We start from the raw sequence: 14,337 nt of genomic DNA, 5'->3' as shown, positions 1-14,337 counted from the left end.
GCTGAGAATTAAGCTCTGTATATAGCTCAAGGTTCTTAAAACTCCCTCAGAGAGGTTTAAAAGTTAGTAAAATTTTCACATTGGCTGTGTGTGTGTGTGTGTGTGTGTGGTTTTTTTGCTGCCATTCTGGTATATTGTGTACAATTTTAATTCTTAGGAGAAGGAAAAAGTATAACTTGTTATGATTAAATTCAGACATTGAGTGGTACCTCCCAGAAGAAACTCTTTTCCATGATGATTTGGATTCTTTAGTACTTTCTGACTCTTCCAAAGGTTCTTCTCCATGGGATTCTTTAAAACACTCTCCAGTTTCACCTGTTTAGAATAGATAAAAACAATACCAAAAACACCACACACAAAACCCCAAGTTAATATAGTACTATTTCTATACAGGAGTGGGTAAAGGTAAGAACAGTACGGCACCCTCAATGCTTCCTGGTAAACTTGGCTCTTGCAAAAGTGAAATTTGAAAGGACCAAATCATCACTTACAATGAGAATGTATTATTTGGGTAACAAAGAAACAATACAAGTATTGGTGTTTTTTTTAAGTATATTTTATTTTAGAGAGGAAGGGAAAAGGAGAGAGAGATAGAAACATTAATGATGAGAGAGAATCAATGATCAGCTGCATCCAGCACACCCTCTACTGAGGATCGAGCCTGCAACCCGGGCATGTGCCCTTTGACCGGAATCGAACCTGGGACCCCTCAGTCCGAAGGCTGACACTCCATCTACTGAACCAAACCAGCTAGGGCACAAAAGCAGGCTTTTAAAAGCAGGCTCTAGCCCTAGCCCTGGCTTAGTGGATAGAGCGTCAGCCCTTGGACTGAAGAGTCCTGGGTTCGATTTTGGTTCAGGGCACGTACCTCAGTTGCAGGTTCCCCAGCCCTGGATGGGGTGCGTGCAGGAGGCAACTAATCGATGTGTCTCTCTCACATAGATGTTTTTCTCTCCCTCTCCCTTCCACTTTCTCTAAAAATCAATGGAAAAATATCCTTGGGTGAGAATTAACAAACAAAAAAGGTGGGTCTACAGTTGTATTAGCAATGTTTTATTATTTAACCTTTTGCACTCGGATGTCGAGTGCAAATTACTCTTTGCATGTATCAATAATTTGAAATATAAAAAAATCCAAATAAATAAGTTTGTATGAAAAGAAACTCCAGTTTTTTTATTCTACTGCCGCGCTTTGTAAAATCTGGGGTATTTAAAAAATTAAATCCCGAGTAGAATAAAGGAATCGAGAAAAAAGCAAGCGAGTGCAAAGGGTTAAGTTAGGTAGCAGATTTATTTATTATTCTTATACTTCTCTATCTGTAAGGAATGTCTGAGGCAAGATGACTAGCGTGTGGCTTCAGAAAAAAATGACTGTTAGCCTACCTTAAGCTCTATCTAAGAGTGAGACCACATCAAGTCTTGGATAATATTTTCCTTAGGACTATCAACCTTTTTCTACCCCAACATACATGATGAATACGATTTCACTAGAGGCAGTAACTCACCAGGGGAGGGATTTCAGGAGGTATGTGGGTAAAACGTCCTATGATTCAGATCTACCCCTCTGTATTTACCAAGCAACATTTTAATAACATTAGGTAACAATCATTGTGCATTTACTCTGAGCTAGGCTTGGTGCTAAACTATTTATGCATATCTACTTACTTAACCTTCTTTACAGCTGTAAGTGAATTTCAGATGAGAAAACAGGCTTAGAGAGCTTCAGTCATACAGTGAACAGCACTTAGCCCATGGTCTGCCTTCAAATACCTTTTTAATCATTGGTAAGTGAAATGCCAGGTCAGGTACCAAAGAAGCTGCTCTGCACACCAGATGTGACTAGTGTTAATAAAGACTTATTTCCCTTCATTAATTGGTGTTTTGAGGAATCTGATCAGCTACAGGTAATACTGCCATATAAACTTAGACCTGCAAAGGTAACAATCAGACTTTAGAAAACACTGTCCAACTAAGGTACGACTACATAGGGAGGTCCAGATATAAAAGGCAAAAAGGGACATAACAAATAAACTAAACCAAGCTTTTGTTCTTAAACTTACTTTTCTCGTGAGATGCTTCACTGATGTGTTCTGTAAGATACTCCAGCAACCCATCAAATATTTCTAGGAGATTCTTAATAGATTCTTTATCTCCTTTCATTATATTTTCTCCTGGACACAGAATACAGAGCTATTAAAAAATTTAACCAAGAAATCAAAAGCCTCATAATTTTGAAATGGATATACCACTATGAAAATATTGTTCAAGATACAAGGGCTATAAAACAACACTGGAGAAACAATGTAATACTATTGACCCTGAACAACACAGGTTTGAACTCCATGGATCCACTTATACAGATTTCCCCCCCCCCCAATAAATATACAGTCAGCCCTCTGTATCCTCGGGTTTTACATCTGTGAATTTAACCAAACACAGTTCGAAAACAGTATTTTCTGTCCGTGGTTGGGAATCCGCATATGTGGTGTGCTAACTTAAGTTATACCTGAATTTTTGACTGCGCAAGGATTGGCACTCCTAACTCCTGTGTTGCTCAAGGATTACTGTACTAAAAACATCAATTTCCTGATACTTGAGTATATCTGAACAAACAAAGAGGGTAGGCTTGAATATGGTGTTTGATAATTCACTGGCATATTCCCTCCTTTATCAAGAAGCAAAATAAATGGACTTAAGAAAACATGCTCTGATAAAATTTATACCAAAGTATAAAACAGCTAAGCAGAACTTTATTTGGCTGGTGAAAAAAAATGGCAGGAGAGAACACTGTTTCAGATTGTGGAATCCTACTCCTAGATGGTGGATTTTTGGAGATAATAGCAATAAAGAGGAATAAAAAGCCGAAACCGGTTTGACTCAGTGGATAGAGTGTCGGCCTGCGGACTGAAAGGTCCCAGGTTCGATTCCGGTCAAGGGCATGTACCTTGGTTGCGGGCACATCCCCAGTAGGGGCTGTGCAGGAGGCAGCTGATCGATGTTTCTAACTCTCTATCCCTCTCCCTTTCTCTCTGTAAAAAAAAAAATCAATAAAATATATTTTTAAAAAAAAGTATAAAAAGAAAACAATAAAAAATGTGTTGGGATACTTTAATCAGATTTCCTAATTTTTTCAAATATTTTAATTCCTATTCATTGTGCATTGATCATACCATTTTTTAAAAATTAAAAACTGTAAATGGGCCCTGGCTGGTGTGGCTCAGTGGTAGAGTGTTGGTGTGCATACCACTGAAGGGTGGAGGGTTCAATTCAGGATCAAGGGCACATACCTGGGTTGCAGGTTTATCCCAGGCCCAGCCAGGATGCTTGCTGGAGGCAATTGATCGATTGATGTGTCTGTCTAACATCAATGCTTCTCTCCCTCTTTCTCTACCCCACCCCTTCCACTCTCTAAAAATTATTGGAAAAAATATCCTCAGGTGAGAATTACCAAAAACAAACAAAAAACAAACAAACAAACAAACAATCAATGCACCCTGGTAGTGTGGCTCAGTTGGTTTGAGCCTCATCTCTGTACATCAAAAACCAAAGGTGGTGGGTTCGGTTACCAGTTAGGGTTGATGTTTCTCTTTCTTAAATCAATAAAAACAAACGAATAACAAACTGCCAATGGCTCCCAACATATATATATATATATATTTTTAATATATTTTATTGATTTTTTTACAGAGAGGAAGAGAGAGGGATAGAGAGTTAGAAACATCGATGATAGAGAGACATCGATCAGCTGCCTCTTGCACAACCCCTACTGGGGATGTGCCCGCAACCAAGGTACATGCCCCTGACCAGAATCGAACCTGGGACCCTTTCAGTCCGCAGGCCGACGCTCTATCCACTGAGCCAAACCGGTTTCGGCGGCTCCCAACATATAAACCACTTCTTAAAACACACACACACACACACACACACACACACACACACATTTTTTTTTTTTTTTATTGCTTTCAGAGAGAGGAAAGGAGAGGGAGAAACATCAATGATGAGAATCATTGATTGGCTGCCTCCTGCATGCCCCCTATTGGGGATCGAGCCTGCAACCCAGGCATGTGCCCTTTACTGGAATCGAACCTGGGACCCTTCAGTCTGTAGGCTGATCTATCCACTGAGTCAAACCAGCTAGGGCTATAAAACCCTTTTTAATCTCACCTCATCTTCAACCTCTCCAGCTTCATCTCCCACCACATCCACTTTATGCCCATAAGTTAATCTTGAAATAGTACCTAGCACACCACCTGGCCCAGAATAGATTTTTAATAAAAGTTAAATTGAAAAAGTTCACAAGAAATGGGTTCCTAAAAGCATGGAAACTTGACGTGTTAAATGTCCCATAAGATAAACTCCAATCAACATCAGGTATTGACAAACTTAATTCTGAGACACTCAAGATGGGACATCATGCCTGGCATTCTCATGTGTTCAAAGTAGCATGGAAGAAGCAGAATGGAAATTTGATATTTGAGAGAATCTAGCCATTTATAACTTTAGTTATGATGCAAAACCAACTAGAAACTTAATGTTTTGCAATACTGCTAGTCAAACAATATTTGACAGATTTTTTGTGTTTAAAACAACTGAACAGAAATCTTGTAGCTTTATGTTTTTCTGGCTTAACAAGACACACAGGTATACCCAAGGGCATACTTAGGACTTCACAGTTTCCAGGAAGGGGTGTATACTCTGTCAACCCAGCAACTAAGACTGCCTGCCAGAATCCAGTAATTCATGGAAACCGATTTAAACAAAACACAAGGAGTAAAAAGCTGCTTTGCAGTCTACTGGAAGAGGTAAGCAGTTTTGCAACTTTTCATGGGGTGGGAATGAGTTATCAGGGGAAGTTCTACAATAAAAAAAGTTCTGTAAGCAGACACAGCATTGCTATATAGTATGTTTAAAAAGCACAAATACTAGAAATTGCCCTACTCCAGTGATAAAGCGATTCTAAGTTGCAAAAGAACAGGGAAACAAACCCCAGGATTATCCCTCAAAATAAATTATTTCCAAACCTAATTTACCACATTTACTCACCTAGAACTGTACTCAAAAACTTAAGATAGTATTTTTACAAAAATTTGTTCTTGTCAATATCAAATTAAGAGATGTAAATGACCTATCCTGATTAACATTTATCTCCTTTAACTACTGCCAAAGAATAGATCAACAATATAAACCTTCTCTTAAGTGATTTAAATATAGTTTCAAGTCTTCAAGATACCCTCTGTTTGTTAGCTGGAAATAATTCACTCTAAGAGAAAGGTTCAAAAACAATTTACAGTTTCATTTATTTTGAATAGGTAATATTCACACTTCAAAATTCAAAAAGTATAAAAGACATACAATGGAAAGTTTCATCCTCCCTGTCCTGGAGCCCTTTAGTTCCTCTTATTGGAGGCAAACAGTATCATGGGTTTCTGTCCTTCTGCATGAAATCAACTGCACATATGTTGTCCCTACCTTTGTATTTATAAATAACAGCACACTCTACATATTGTCATTGTAACTACACCACCTTTTTCTCACACTCTACTGGAGATTATTTCACTAACATGGAACACTGTACATAAAGAGCATCATAATTACCTGCAGAGTAGCTCCCTCTTTGGAGCTACCATAATTTACTTAACCTGTTGCCATTAATGGACATCTGTTTCTTAGCTACTACAAACAAGCAGCATGGTAGCTTTAAAATAAAAAAAAATCACACTTCAAACTACCAGCTAGGACTATGGACCCAGATAAATCATAAACTCAACTAGAGGCCCAGTGCATGAAATTTGTGCGGGGGCAGGGGGTGGTCCCTCAGCCCGGCCTGCACCCTCTCCAATCAGGGACCCTTTGGGGGATGTCTAACTGCCTCTCGCAATCAGGGACCGGTGGCTCCTAACCGTGCGCCTGTCTGCCTGCCTGATTGCCCCTAACCACCTCTGGCTGCCTGCCTGATCGCCCCTAACTGCTCCCCTACTGGCCTGATAGCTCCTAACTGCTCCCCTGCTGGCCTGATCACCCCTAACCACCTCTGCCTTGCCCTGCACCCAGGACCCAGGATTCCCTCTTCCAGCCAGTCTCAGGCACCCAGGACCCAGGTTTCCCTCCCTCTGGACGGCCACAGGCACCTAGGACCCAGGCCAGCCGCAGCTGCAGGGACCATGGGGTGGTGGCTTGTCCCTTTCCTGGGCTGCAGCCCCAGCCTCTGGTGCCTGGGACCACGGGGCATACAGTTTGTCCCTTTCCTGGCCACAGGCGCAGGTGCAGTCGCTGGTGCCCAGGACTGCAGAGCAGGAGGCTTGTCCCTCTCCCAGGCCACAGCCTGGCTGATCCCCATTCCTCTCTCCCCAATGTTGACTGTCTGAACCGTGACGGCGTGAGGGTGTGATGACCATTTGCATATTAGCTCTTTATTATATAGGATGTTTTGACTGTCCTAGAAAAGCTCTCAAGGGTGGCTGCCTTAACTATACCCAGTCAGCTGTCTTGGCTCAATCTTGTTGTTTGGTCTATATCATAAGCTTAGTAATTTTGCTAAACAATGTCTAGGGTTCTAAACAAGTTATGTTAGTAGAATGCAAAATTATCTGATGGTTAAGTATATACCAACCTGTTATGTGAGACAAGCTGACCTGTAGGTAATCCAAGGCCAAAGAATCAATTACTGCTTGTACATTGTGAGCTTCATCCTCTTGACTTCTGGGATTAGTTATGAGGTCTGGGGGGAGGAGAGGAGAGGGAGAAAGCTACATGATTTTGCATCTATGAGGGTCCATATTTTCATCTGTCTCTGATTAGGCTTCTAAATAAGCTCACCTATCACAAAAGTAAACTCTGCCCCAAATAGAACAGGTTTTTAAAAGTACAGATAAAGGTAACAGAGCATACATGAATTCCACACAGTAGAATCTTTATTGGTTGACTATTTATTGATTGAATATAGTTTAGTAAATATATGAACACAAGAGGCCCAGTGCATGAAATTTCATAGGGTCCCTAGGCCTGGCTGGAGATCAGGGCCGATCGGGGCCTTCCTTTGTTCTGTGCCGCCCCCTGGTGGTCAGCGCACATCATAGCAAGCAGTCGAACTCCCAGTGGGTCAAACTCCCGAGGGGACAATTTGCATATCAGCCTTATATTATATAGGATATGATGCTCTACATTAAGCACCATGCTAAAAAAAGATAAAAAGGTCCCTAAATTCAAGGAGATGATATATCTTACCTAATAATAGAGAAACATGTAAATTGACCATACCTCTGCTACACCCACAGCCAATCAGAGTGAGTATGCAAATTAACCCAACAAAGATGGTGGTTAATTTGCATACATACCTGGGTCCTGGGAACCTCCTCAGCACCCAGGCCACTCCCAGCCGGCCATCAGAGGTGCGGGGGGGCCCCCTTCCCAAGCCTAAAGCCTCAGGCGGAGGATCAGAGGGAAGAGAAAAAATCAATGGAAACATATCCCCAGAAGAGGATAAAAAGGAAAATAAAGAAAGAAATGTCATATCTTATGAAAGACATCTTGAAAATGCCTAAAGAAAGTTGTCATTTTTTCATGGTGAAGGGACTGGAGTCCGTGTTGATGAAAATACCTTGGCGGCTTCAGTGACTGGCAGTGGCTGCAGCAGCAGGGTAATTGGGCTGGCGTCTTCCCCTGATCAGCCCAGTCGCCTCCCGCAAAGGGAGGCCAGACTGCGGCTTAGGTCTGCACCCAATGGGGAGCGGGCCTAAGCCATCAGTAGGACATCCCCTGAGGGCTCCCAGTATGTGAGAGGGGGCAAGCTGGTCTGAGGGACCCCTCCACAGTGCATGAATTTCGTGCACCAGGCCCCTAGTATAATAATAAAAGAGTAATTTGCGAGAAACCAAGATGGCGGCATAGGTGAAACACCTAACCTGCAGCCGGGCACAACAATTTCAAAGGCACAACTAGAGTTCAGAACAGACATCGTCCAGAACCACAGGAGAGCTGGCGGACTGAAATGCCCACAGCTGGGGGGAAGGAGAAGGCCACGGGGACAATCGGGGGAGCCGTAAAAGCCTGAGGTATGGAGAAACTGGCGGAGACACGAGCACGCGCGCCTGCGGGGAGGATGGAGCCGGAGAGGAAGGGGTGGCTGACGGCCTGGCCAGCGTTCACTGGCAGGAAGGAGATAAAGGCTCCGGAGTGTGCTAAGCGCCGGCTCCGACTGCACTGAGCGCCAGTTCCGGGTGAAACCCTGGGAAGCCAGGCGCAGGCTGGGGGAATGAATCTGGGCTGTGGGGCGCAGGCACAGAGGAGCGGGGGAAGGCAGAGCTCCAGAGGCGCGCACGGGAAGGGGCGCAAAGGACGGACTGTTGCCTGCGCCACTGAACTGCCCTAGCGGGAAGGAGACATAAGCTCAGGACCGTGCTGAACCCCAGTTCCGACTGCACTGAACCCCAGTTCCGGGCGAAACCATGGGAAGCCAGGCGCACGCTGGGGGAATGAATTTGGGCTGTGGTGGCGGAGGCACAGAGAAGCGGCGGCTCCAGACGCGCGCACTGGAAGGTGCGCAGAGGACGGACTTTTGCCTGCGCCACTGGGTGGCCCTGCTGGGAAGGAGACAGGGACGCCAGACTCCGCTGAGACCCAGTTCCAACTACACTGAAACCCAGTTCCAGGCGAGAATCTGGGAGTCCAGATTCATTAGGGGAGGGACTGGACTGTTTGGCAGTGGGCGAAACTCCAGGGCGCGTTTCTCTCAGAGGTGTTTGCAAGGAATACAGAGGGACACAGACACAGGAGCCTCATAGGGCGGGGCTGACAGGAAGCCAAGGTTGTAGGCTCCACCCTGTAGCTCCGCCCCAGCCAAGCTGAGCAGAAGCTTTTTCCTGCTGAGTGCCTCAGGTAGTGGCTGACCCACACTACATTGGAGACCCAGAAACGAGGGCATCTAGTGGTTGGTGGGAGATGACACCAGATTTCAATCACTTGCATAAGGGAGGCATTCTAGAGGCAGACTCAGTGAGCGCCAAGGCATTGCTGCATCAAGACCCGGCCCACAAACATGTCTCCTGCACAGCAACTCTTCCTATATAGACAAAGAGGGTCCTCACGGCCAATTGGCCTGGAGGACAATTCCTCCCAGTGACACCAACAACAATCAAGACTTAACTGTACAAAGGAGGACCAAGATGGAGACATAGGGCGGCAGCCTGATTGTTGCCTACCACAACAATATTGAGACTACGACGGGAGAGCAGAGCAGACACCAGCCAGAAAGACCGGGGGGTTGGCTGAGCAGATGCTCTACAACTAGAATAAAAGAGAGGGGTACGCAGGATGATGCTGATGCCGGTGACCCAAAGTCCACACTTTAAGAACTATGGCTCAGGCGACACAATGGCGGCCTGGAACGTGCTCGGCGCAGTTCCCCCGGCGGTCTCCGGCTGAGGGGACGGCTCCACTCGCTGCCGAGCACGGACAGACGAGCCCCTGGGAGACATGGGGTGGGAGACTCCGTGCTTGCTGACCTCCGAGTCCTTCAAGAATCTCAATGCCCCGAAGTGGCCAGGTGCGCACGCTCAGCGACTGGCCACCGTTGCAGACCCAAGGGCCGATGCAGCGACACCGGACCAGCCCACACCGGAGCCTTGCCGAGCCCGCCGCCCAACGAGTTCTGCGGCAGCCGCCCTGGAGCTCTGAGAAAATGACCGAAGGAATTGCTGAGAGGGAATTGACCAACAGGAATTGGGATCAAGAAGACGAAACCCCGCTGAGACCCGAGTCCAGGCGAGCCTGCGAGCCTCTGGACTCAGATGTGGTCACACGCCTCTGGGTCTAGGTGAGGCCTCACGCCCCTGGGTTTGGGTGAGGCCACGTGCCCCTGGGTCCAGGTGAAGCTGGACTCCGGGTTCGGGTGAGGCCATGTGCCCCTGGGTCCGGGCGAATCTGAACCCTGGGTCCGGGTGAGGCCGTGGGCCCCTGGATCCGGGTAAGGCTGGGTCCCGAGTACGGGTGAGGCCGTGAGCCCCTGGATCCGGGTGAGACCACGCGACCAGGGGTCTGAGAGAGGTAACGCGCCCCTGGGTCCGGGTGGCTTCGTGCACCTAGGTCCAGGTGAGGCCACGTGCCCCTGGGTCTGAGAGAGGCCACGCACCCCTAGGTCCGGGCAAGACCATGTGTCCCTGGATCCGGGTGGGGCCTCGTGCACCTAGGCCCGGGTGGGGCCGCGTGCCCCTGGGTCTGGGGGAGGCCAGGCGTCCCTGGGTCCGGGTGAGACCATGTGTCCCTGGATCCGGGTGAGGCCTCGTGCGCCTAGGCCCGGGTGAGGCCACGTGCCCCTGGGTCTGGGGGAGGCCAGGCGTCCCTGGGTCCGGGTGAGACCGTGTGTCCCTGGATCCGGGTGAGACCTCGTGCACCTAGGCATGGGTGAGGTCACGTGCCCCGGGGTCTGAGAGGCCAAGCGTCCCTGGGTCCGGGTGAGACCATGTGTCCCTGGATCCGGGTGAGGCCGCGTGCACCTAGACCCGGGTGAGCCCAAGTGGCCCTGGGTCTGGGAGAGGCCAAGCGTCCCTGGGTCCGGGTGTGACCATGTGTCCCTGGAGCCGGATGAGGCCTCGTGCACCTAGGCCCGGGTGAGGCCACGTGCCCCTGGGTCTGGGAGAGGCCAAGCGTCCCTGGGTCCGGGTGAGACCATGTGTCCCTGGATCCGGGTGAGGCCTCGTGCACCTAGGCCCGGGTGAGCCCAAGTGGCCCTGGGTCTGGGAGAGGCCAAGCATCCCTGGGTCCGGGTGAGACCATGTGTCCCTGGATCCGGGTGAGGCCTCGTGCACCTAGGCCCGGGTGAGGCCACGTGCCCCTGGGTCTGGGAGAGGCCAAGCATCCCTGGGTCCGGGTGAGACCATGCGTCCTTGGATCCGGATGAGGCCTCGTGCACCTAGGCCCGGGTGAGCCCAAGTGGCCCTGGGTCTGGGAGAGGCCAAGCGTCCCTGGGTCCGGGTGAGACCATGTGTCCCTGGATCCGGGTGAGGCCTCGTGCACCTAGGCCCGGGTGAGCCCAAGTGGCCCTGGGTCTGGGAGAGGCCAAGCGTCCCTGGGTCCGGTTGAGACCATGTGTCCCAGGATCCGGGTGAGGCCTCGTGCACCTAGGCCCGGGTGAGCCCAAGTGGCCCTGGGTCTGGGAGAGGCCAAGCGTCCCTGGGTCCGGGTGAGACCATGTGTCCCTGGATCCGGGTGAGGCCTCGTGCACCTAGGCCCGGGTGAGCCCAAGTGGCCCTGGGTCTGGGAGAGGCCAAGCATCCCTGGGTCCGGGTGAGACCATGTGTCCCTGGATCCGGGTGAGGCCTCGTGCACCTAGGCCCGGGTGAGGCCACGTGCCCCTGGGTCTGGGAGAGGCCAAGCGTCCCTGGGTCCGGGTGAGACCATGCGTCCCTGGATCCGGATGAGGCCTCGTGCACCTAGGCCCGGGTGAGCCCAAGTGGCCCTGGGTCTGGGAGAGGCCAAGCGTCCCTGGGTCCGGGAGAGACCATGTGTCCCTGGAACCAGGTGAGGCCTTGTGCAACTAAGCCTGGGTGAGGCCACGTGCCCCTGGGTCTGGGAGAGGCCAAGCGTCCCTGGGTACGGGTGAAGCCAGATCCTGGGTCCGGGTGAGGCCGTGCGCCCCTGGATCCATCCGGGTGAGGCTGGGTCCCCGGCCCGGGTGAGACCACGCGCCCCTTGGGTATGGGTGAGGCCACGTGCCCCTTAGTCCAGGTGACGCCGTGCCCCTGGGTTCGGCCGAGACCAAACCAGAGGGAGTCGGACCTCCATTACCACCATTTGTCCACCATCCAGAGCTGAGGGGTCAGTGCTGACATGTACACATAAGGAACTACTGGACATTGAAATTGGGTCTCAAAAGAACTGTTGGTCCAGGGGGAAGCTCGCTACAGATTGATTCATTTGCCTGTCAGCATAACTATTATTGCTCGTCTCACATTCAGTTCTTATTAGTATATATCTAGTGACATATGATCTCGCTCATCTAGGGGAAATGATGAACAACATAGACTGAGGAACAAGAACAGAACCAGAAGCAAGGAGGCATCGATCGTACTATCGGGCCTCAGAGGGAGGATAGGGGAGGGTAGGGGGAGGGTGGGGGGAGAGGGAGAGTTCAACCAAAGGACCTGTATGCATGCATATAAGCCTATCCAACGGTTAAGTTCAACAGGGGATTGGGGCATGCGTGGGGAGAGGGGTGGGATGGGAATGGGGGGATGAGGACAAATATGTGACACCTTAATCAATAAAGAAATTAAAAATAAAAAAAAAAAAAAAAAAAAAGAGTAATTTGCTAATTAGACTGACGTCAATTCCAGATGTCCTTCCTGACAAAGCTGGGCCAGGAGGAAAGCGGCCCGGGTCCCAGGTGCCTGCAGGCAGCCCGAGTCCTGGGTGCCTGCCAGCAGCAGGAGGAGGGAAGCCGGGGTCCCAGAGGGAAACCAGTGCGGGCAGCTTGGGGAAGGCAGGCCTACTCCTGCATGAATTTTCGTGCATCGGGCCTCTAGTATGATAATAAGTGAGGCAATACATGAGGGTGAGACTTGAACCAATAATCATGGGCTCCTTTCAATGAGAGAAAAAAACCCACAACAGGTGTGAAAGGAGACTTACTGAATGTCCAAGGATACAGTACAAATACCAATTCTTATCCATAATATTGGTTAAATAAGAGAACCTGACAAATATTTAAGTTCCACTCAATTTTAGAACCTCTGAAGGTACATTTACAGAAAAGGTGTGACTTTCACAGGGCATTTAGCATGATTAGATTAAACAGTGATGACCAAGACCAGTCAAAAAGATCTGACCTACGCTGTTATTATGCCTTGGTCTAAGAAGGTATCATTACAGAAATAAATGCAATAATTTAGAAGAAATAACATGTAGACAAAGAGAAAACTCAAGGTTTTATAAATACTATAGGCTCTAACTAAAGGCACTAGAAACTTCTGGCTCAAGATACAAACATTATTACTCCCACTTTTTAGTATCCTTACCTGGTACCTTTTCTCCCAAAATGGATTGATAAAGAGCAATAAAGACATTAGCATCACAATCTTCTAGTTCATGTATCCTCAGGTGTATGTGACATTTCAGGAGAAGATTATTGGCAACCGTTACCCACTCTGTTGGGAAAGATAGGGAAAAGTTCAGCTTTAAATAGCACTAGAAAAAGTCATACATTTTTAAAACACCAATCCTCACAAAACTGACAAAGAATAGGGATTGAACTCTGTATAAGAAATTTGATTATGACAGAATTTCAAAGACCCTCCAAGGCATGATTTTTTAATGTCTTGGAATGTCTTCCAGACTGCTATAATTCCAGTGCAGTCAAAAATATGATGCAAATCCAATATTCACTGTTTGGAACCTTAAATCTTGTTATTTACTGTAGTTCCTATTTGCAAGCCATACTTTAGTGTTTTTTTTTTTTTTATTTAGAACATGTTTACAAGTAAATGGGATTATGTCCCAAACAAGACATGTTAATGCTATTGAGGCTACTAGAAACTAATTAATGGATGTTGTTTCAAATTCCCAATAGCATTAGTCATAGTTTTATCCACTTATCTTGTGCAAGACAGAATTTCTCTGGTGCCCAAATAGGTAGTGATTAACTTAGGCTGTCCAACATTAATTAGTGCATTTGTTAGTTTTTTATATTTGATTATATTAAAGGAAATATGGAAAATACACACCAAAAGTCCCTAAATTCAGAATTAGCATATTGCCAATACTGTTTAAATTTCCTGTGTACCCTTCCCCCACCCATATTGTTGGAATTAGCGAAGTTATTTCTAAGGTTTCTCGACCAAGGTAGCTTAAAAACCTTGAAATATATTCCCTGAAGTGATTGGTGATTAAAGGGAAAGTTATTTTATTCTGTCTTCGATTACCTTCAATATGTTCTAGACATGTGTGTGATTGTGTGTTAAAGACACATCATCTCCCTCTCTCCCATGCCCGTTTCTCACACATGACCAAACCATGACAACTGGTTTGAACGCCGTCCTGGAGAAAAGGTGAAAGCGTCCTAGACAACCGGATCAAGTCGCTTTCAAAAGCGGAGCTAGACAAAGACAGTAACGGGGCACTAACGAGAAAAACGCACAACCCTTCTACTTTGGCAGGGGCACCGACAGATCTTTCTTGTAAGTGCCATTCCTTCCAAGTCCGGACGCAGGTACGACCTCGGTCCCCACAGTGCAAGAGCAGAGAGCACCTTGACAGCGGCTAGATTCCGCAGAGAAATACGAGTCCGGGGCAGAAACTTTCCACTGCTTTTTGCAGCCAGGATGCGGGCGTCCCACGGGCCTTCTCT

General features: G+C 47.8%; 1 protein-coding gene across 5 annotated transcripts in view; it reads right to left on the bottom strand.

The window, feature by feature from the left end:
- CEP95 (centrosomal protein 95) overlaps positions 1-14,337 on the bottom strand; it is a 39,912-nt gene that overhangs the window by 25,168 nt on the left and 407 nt on the right. For 4 of the 5 annotated variants that reach the window (XM_008149414.3, XM_028157358.2, XM_028157359.2 and 1 more), the window contains exons 2-5: positions 13,010-13,138; positions 6,610-6,717; positions 2,060-2,170; positions 210-315 (exon numbers count right to left, since the gene is read on the bottom strand). In XM_008149414.3, coding sequence (XP_008147636.1) covers positions 210-315; positions 2,060-2,170; positions 6,610-6,717; positions 13,010-13,138 — 454 coding nt within the window. Of the gene's footprint in view, positions 1-209; positions 316-2,059; positions 2,190-6,609; positions 6,718-13,009; positions 13,139-14,337 lie in introns of those variants that run through there. The other variant, XM_028157364.2, reaches the window with a different exon arrangement.

This window comes from Eptesicus fuscus, chromosome 20 (assembly GCF_027574615.1).
Source record: "Eptesicus fuscus isolate TK198812 chromosome 20, DD_ASM_mEF_20220401, whole genome shotgun sequence".
In the NCBI taxonomy this organism is placed as follows: Eukaryota; Metazoa; Chordata; class Mammalia; order Chiroptera; family Vespertilionidae; genus Eptesicus; species Eptesicus fuscus.
The sequence above is the reverse complement of the archived record's forward strand: the minus strand, read 5'-3'. Positions and strand labels throughout refer to the sequence as shown.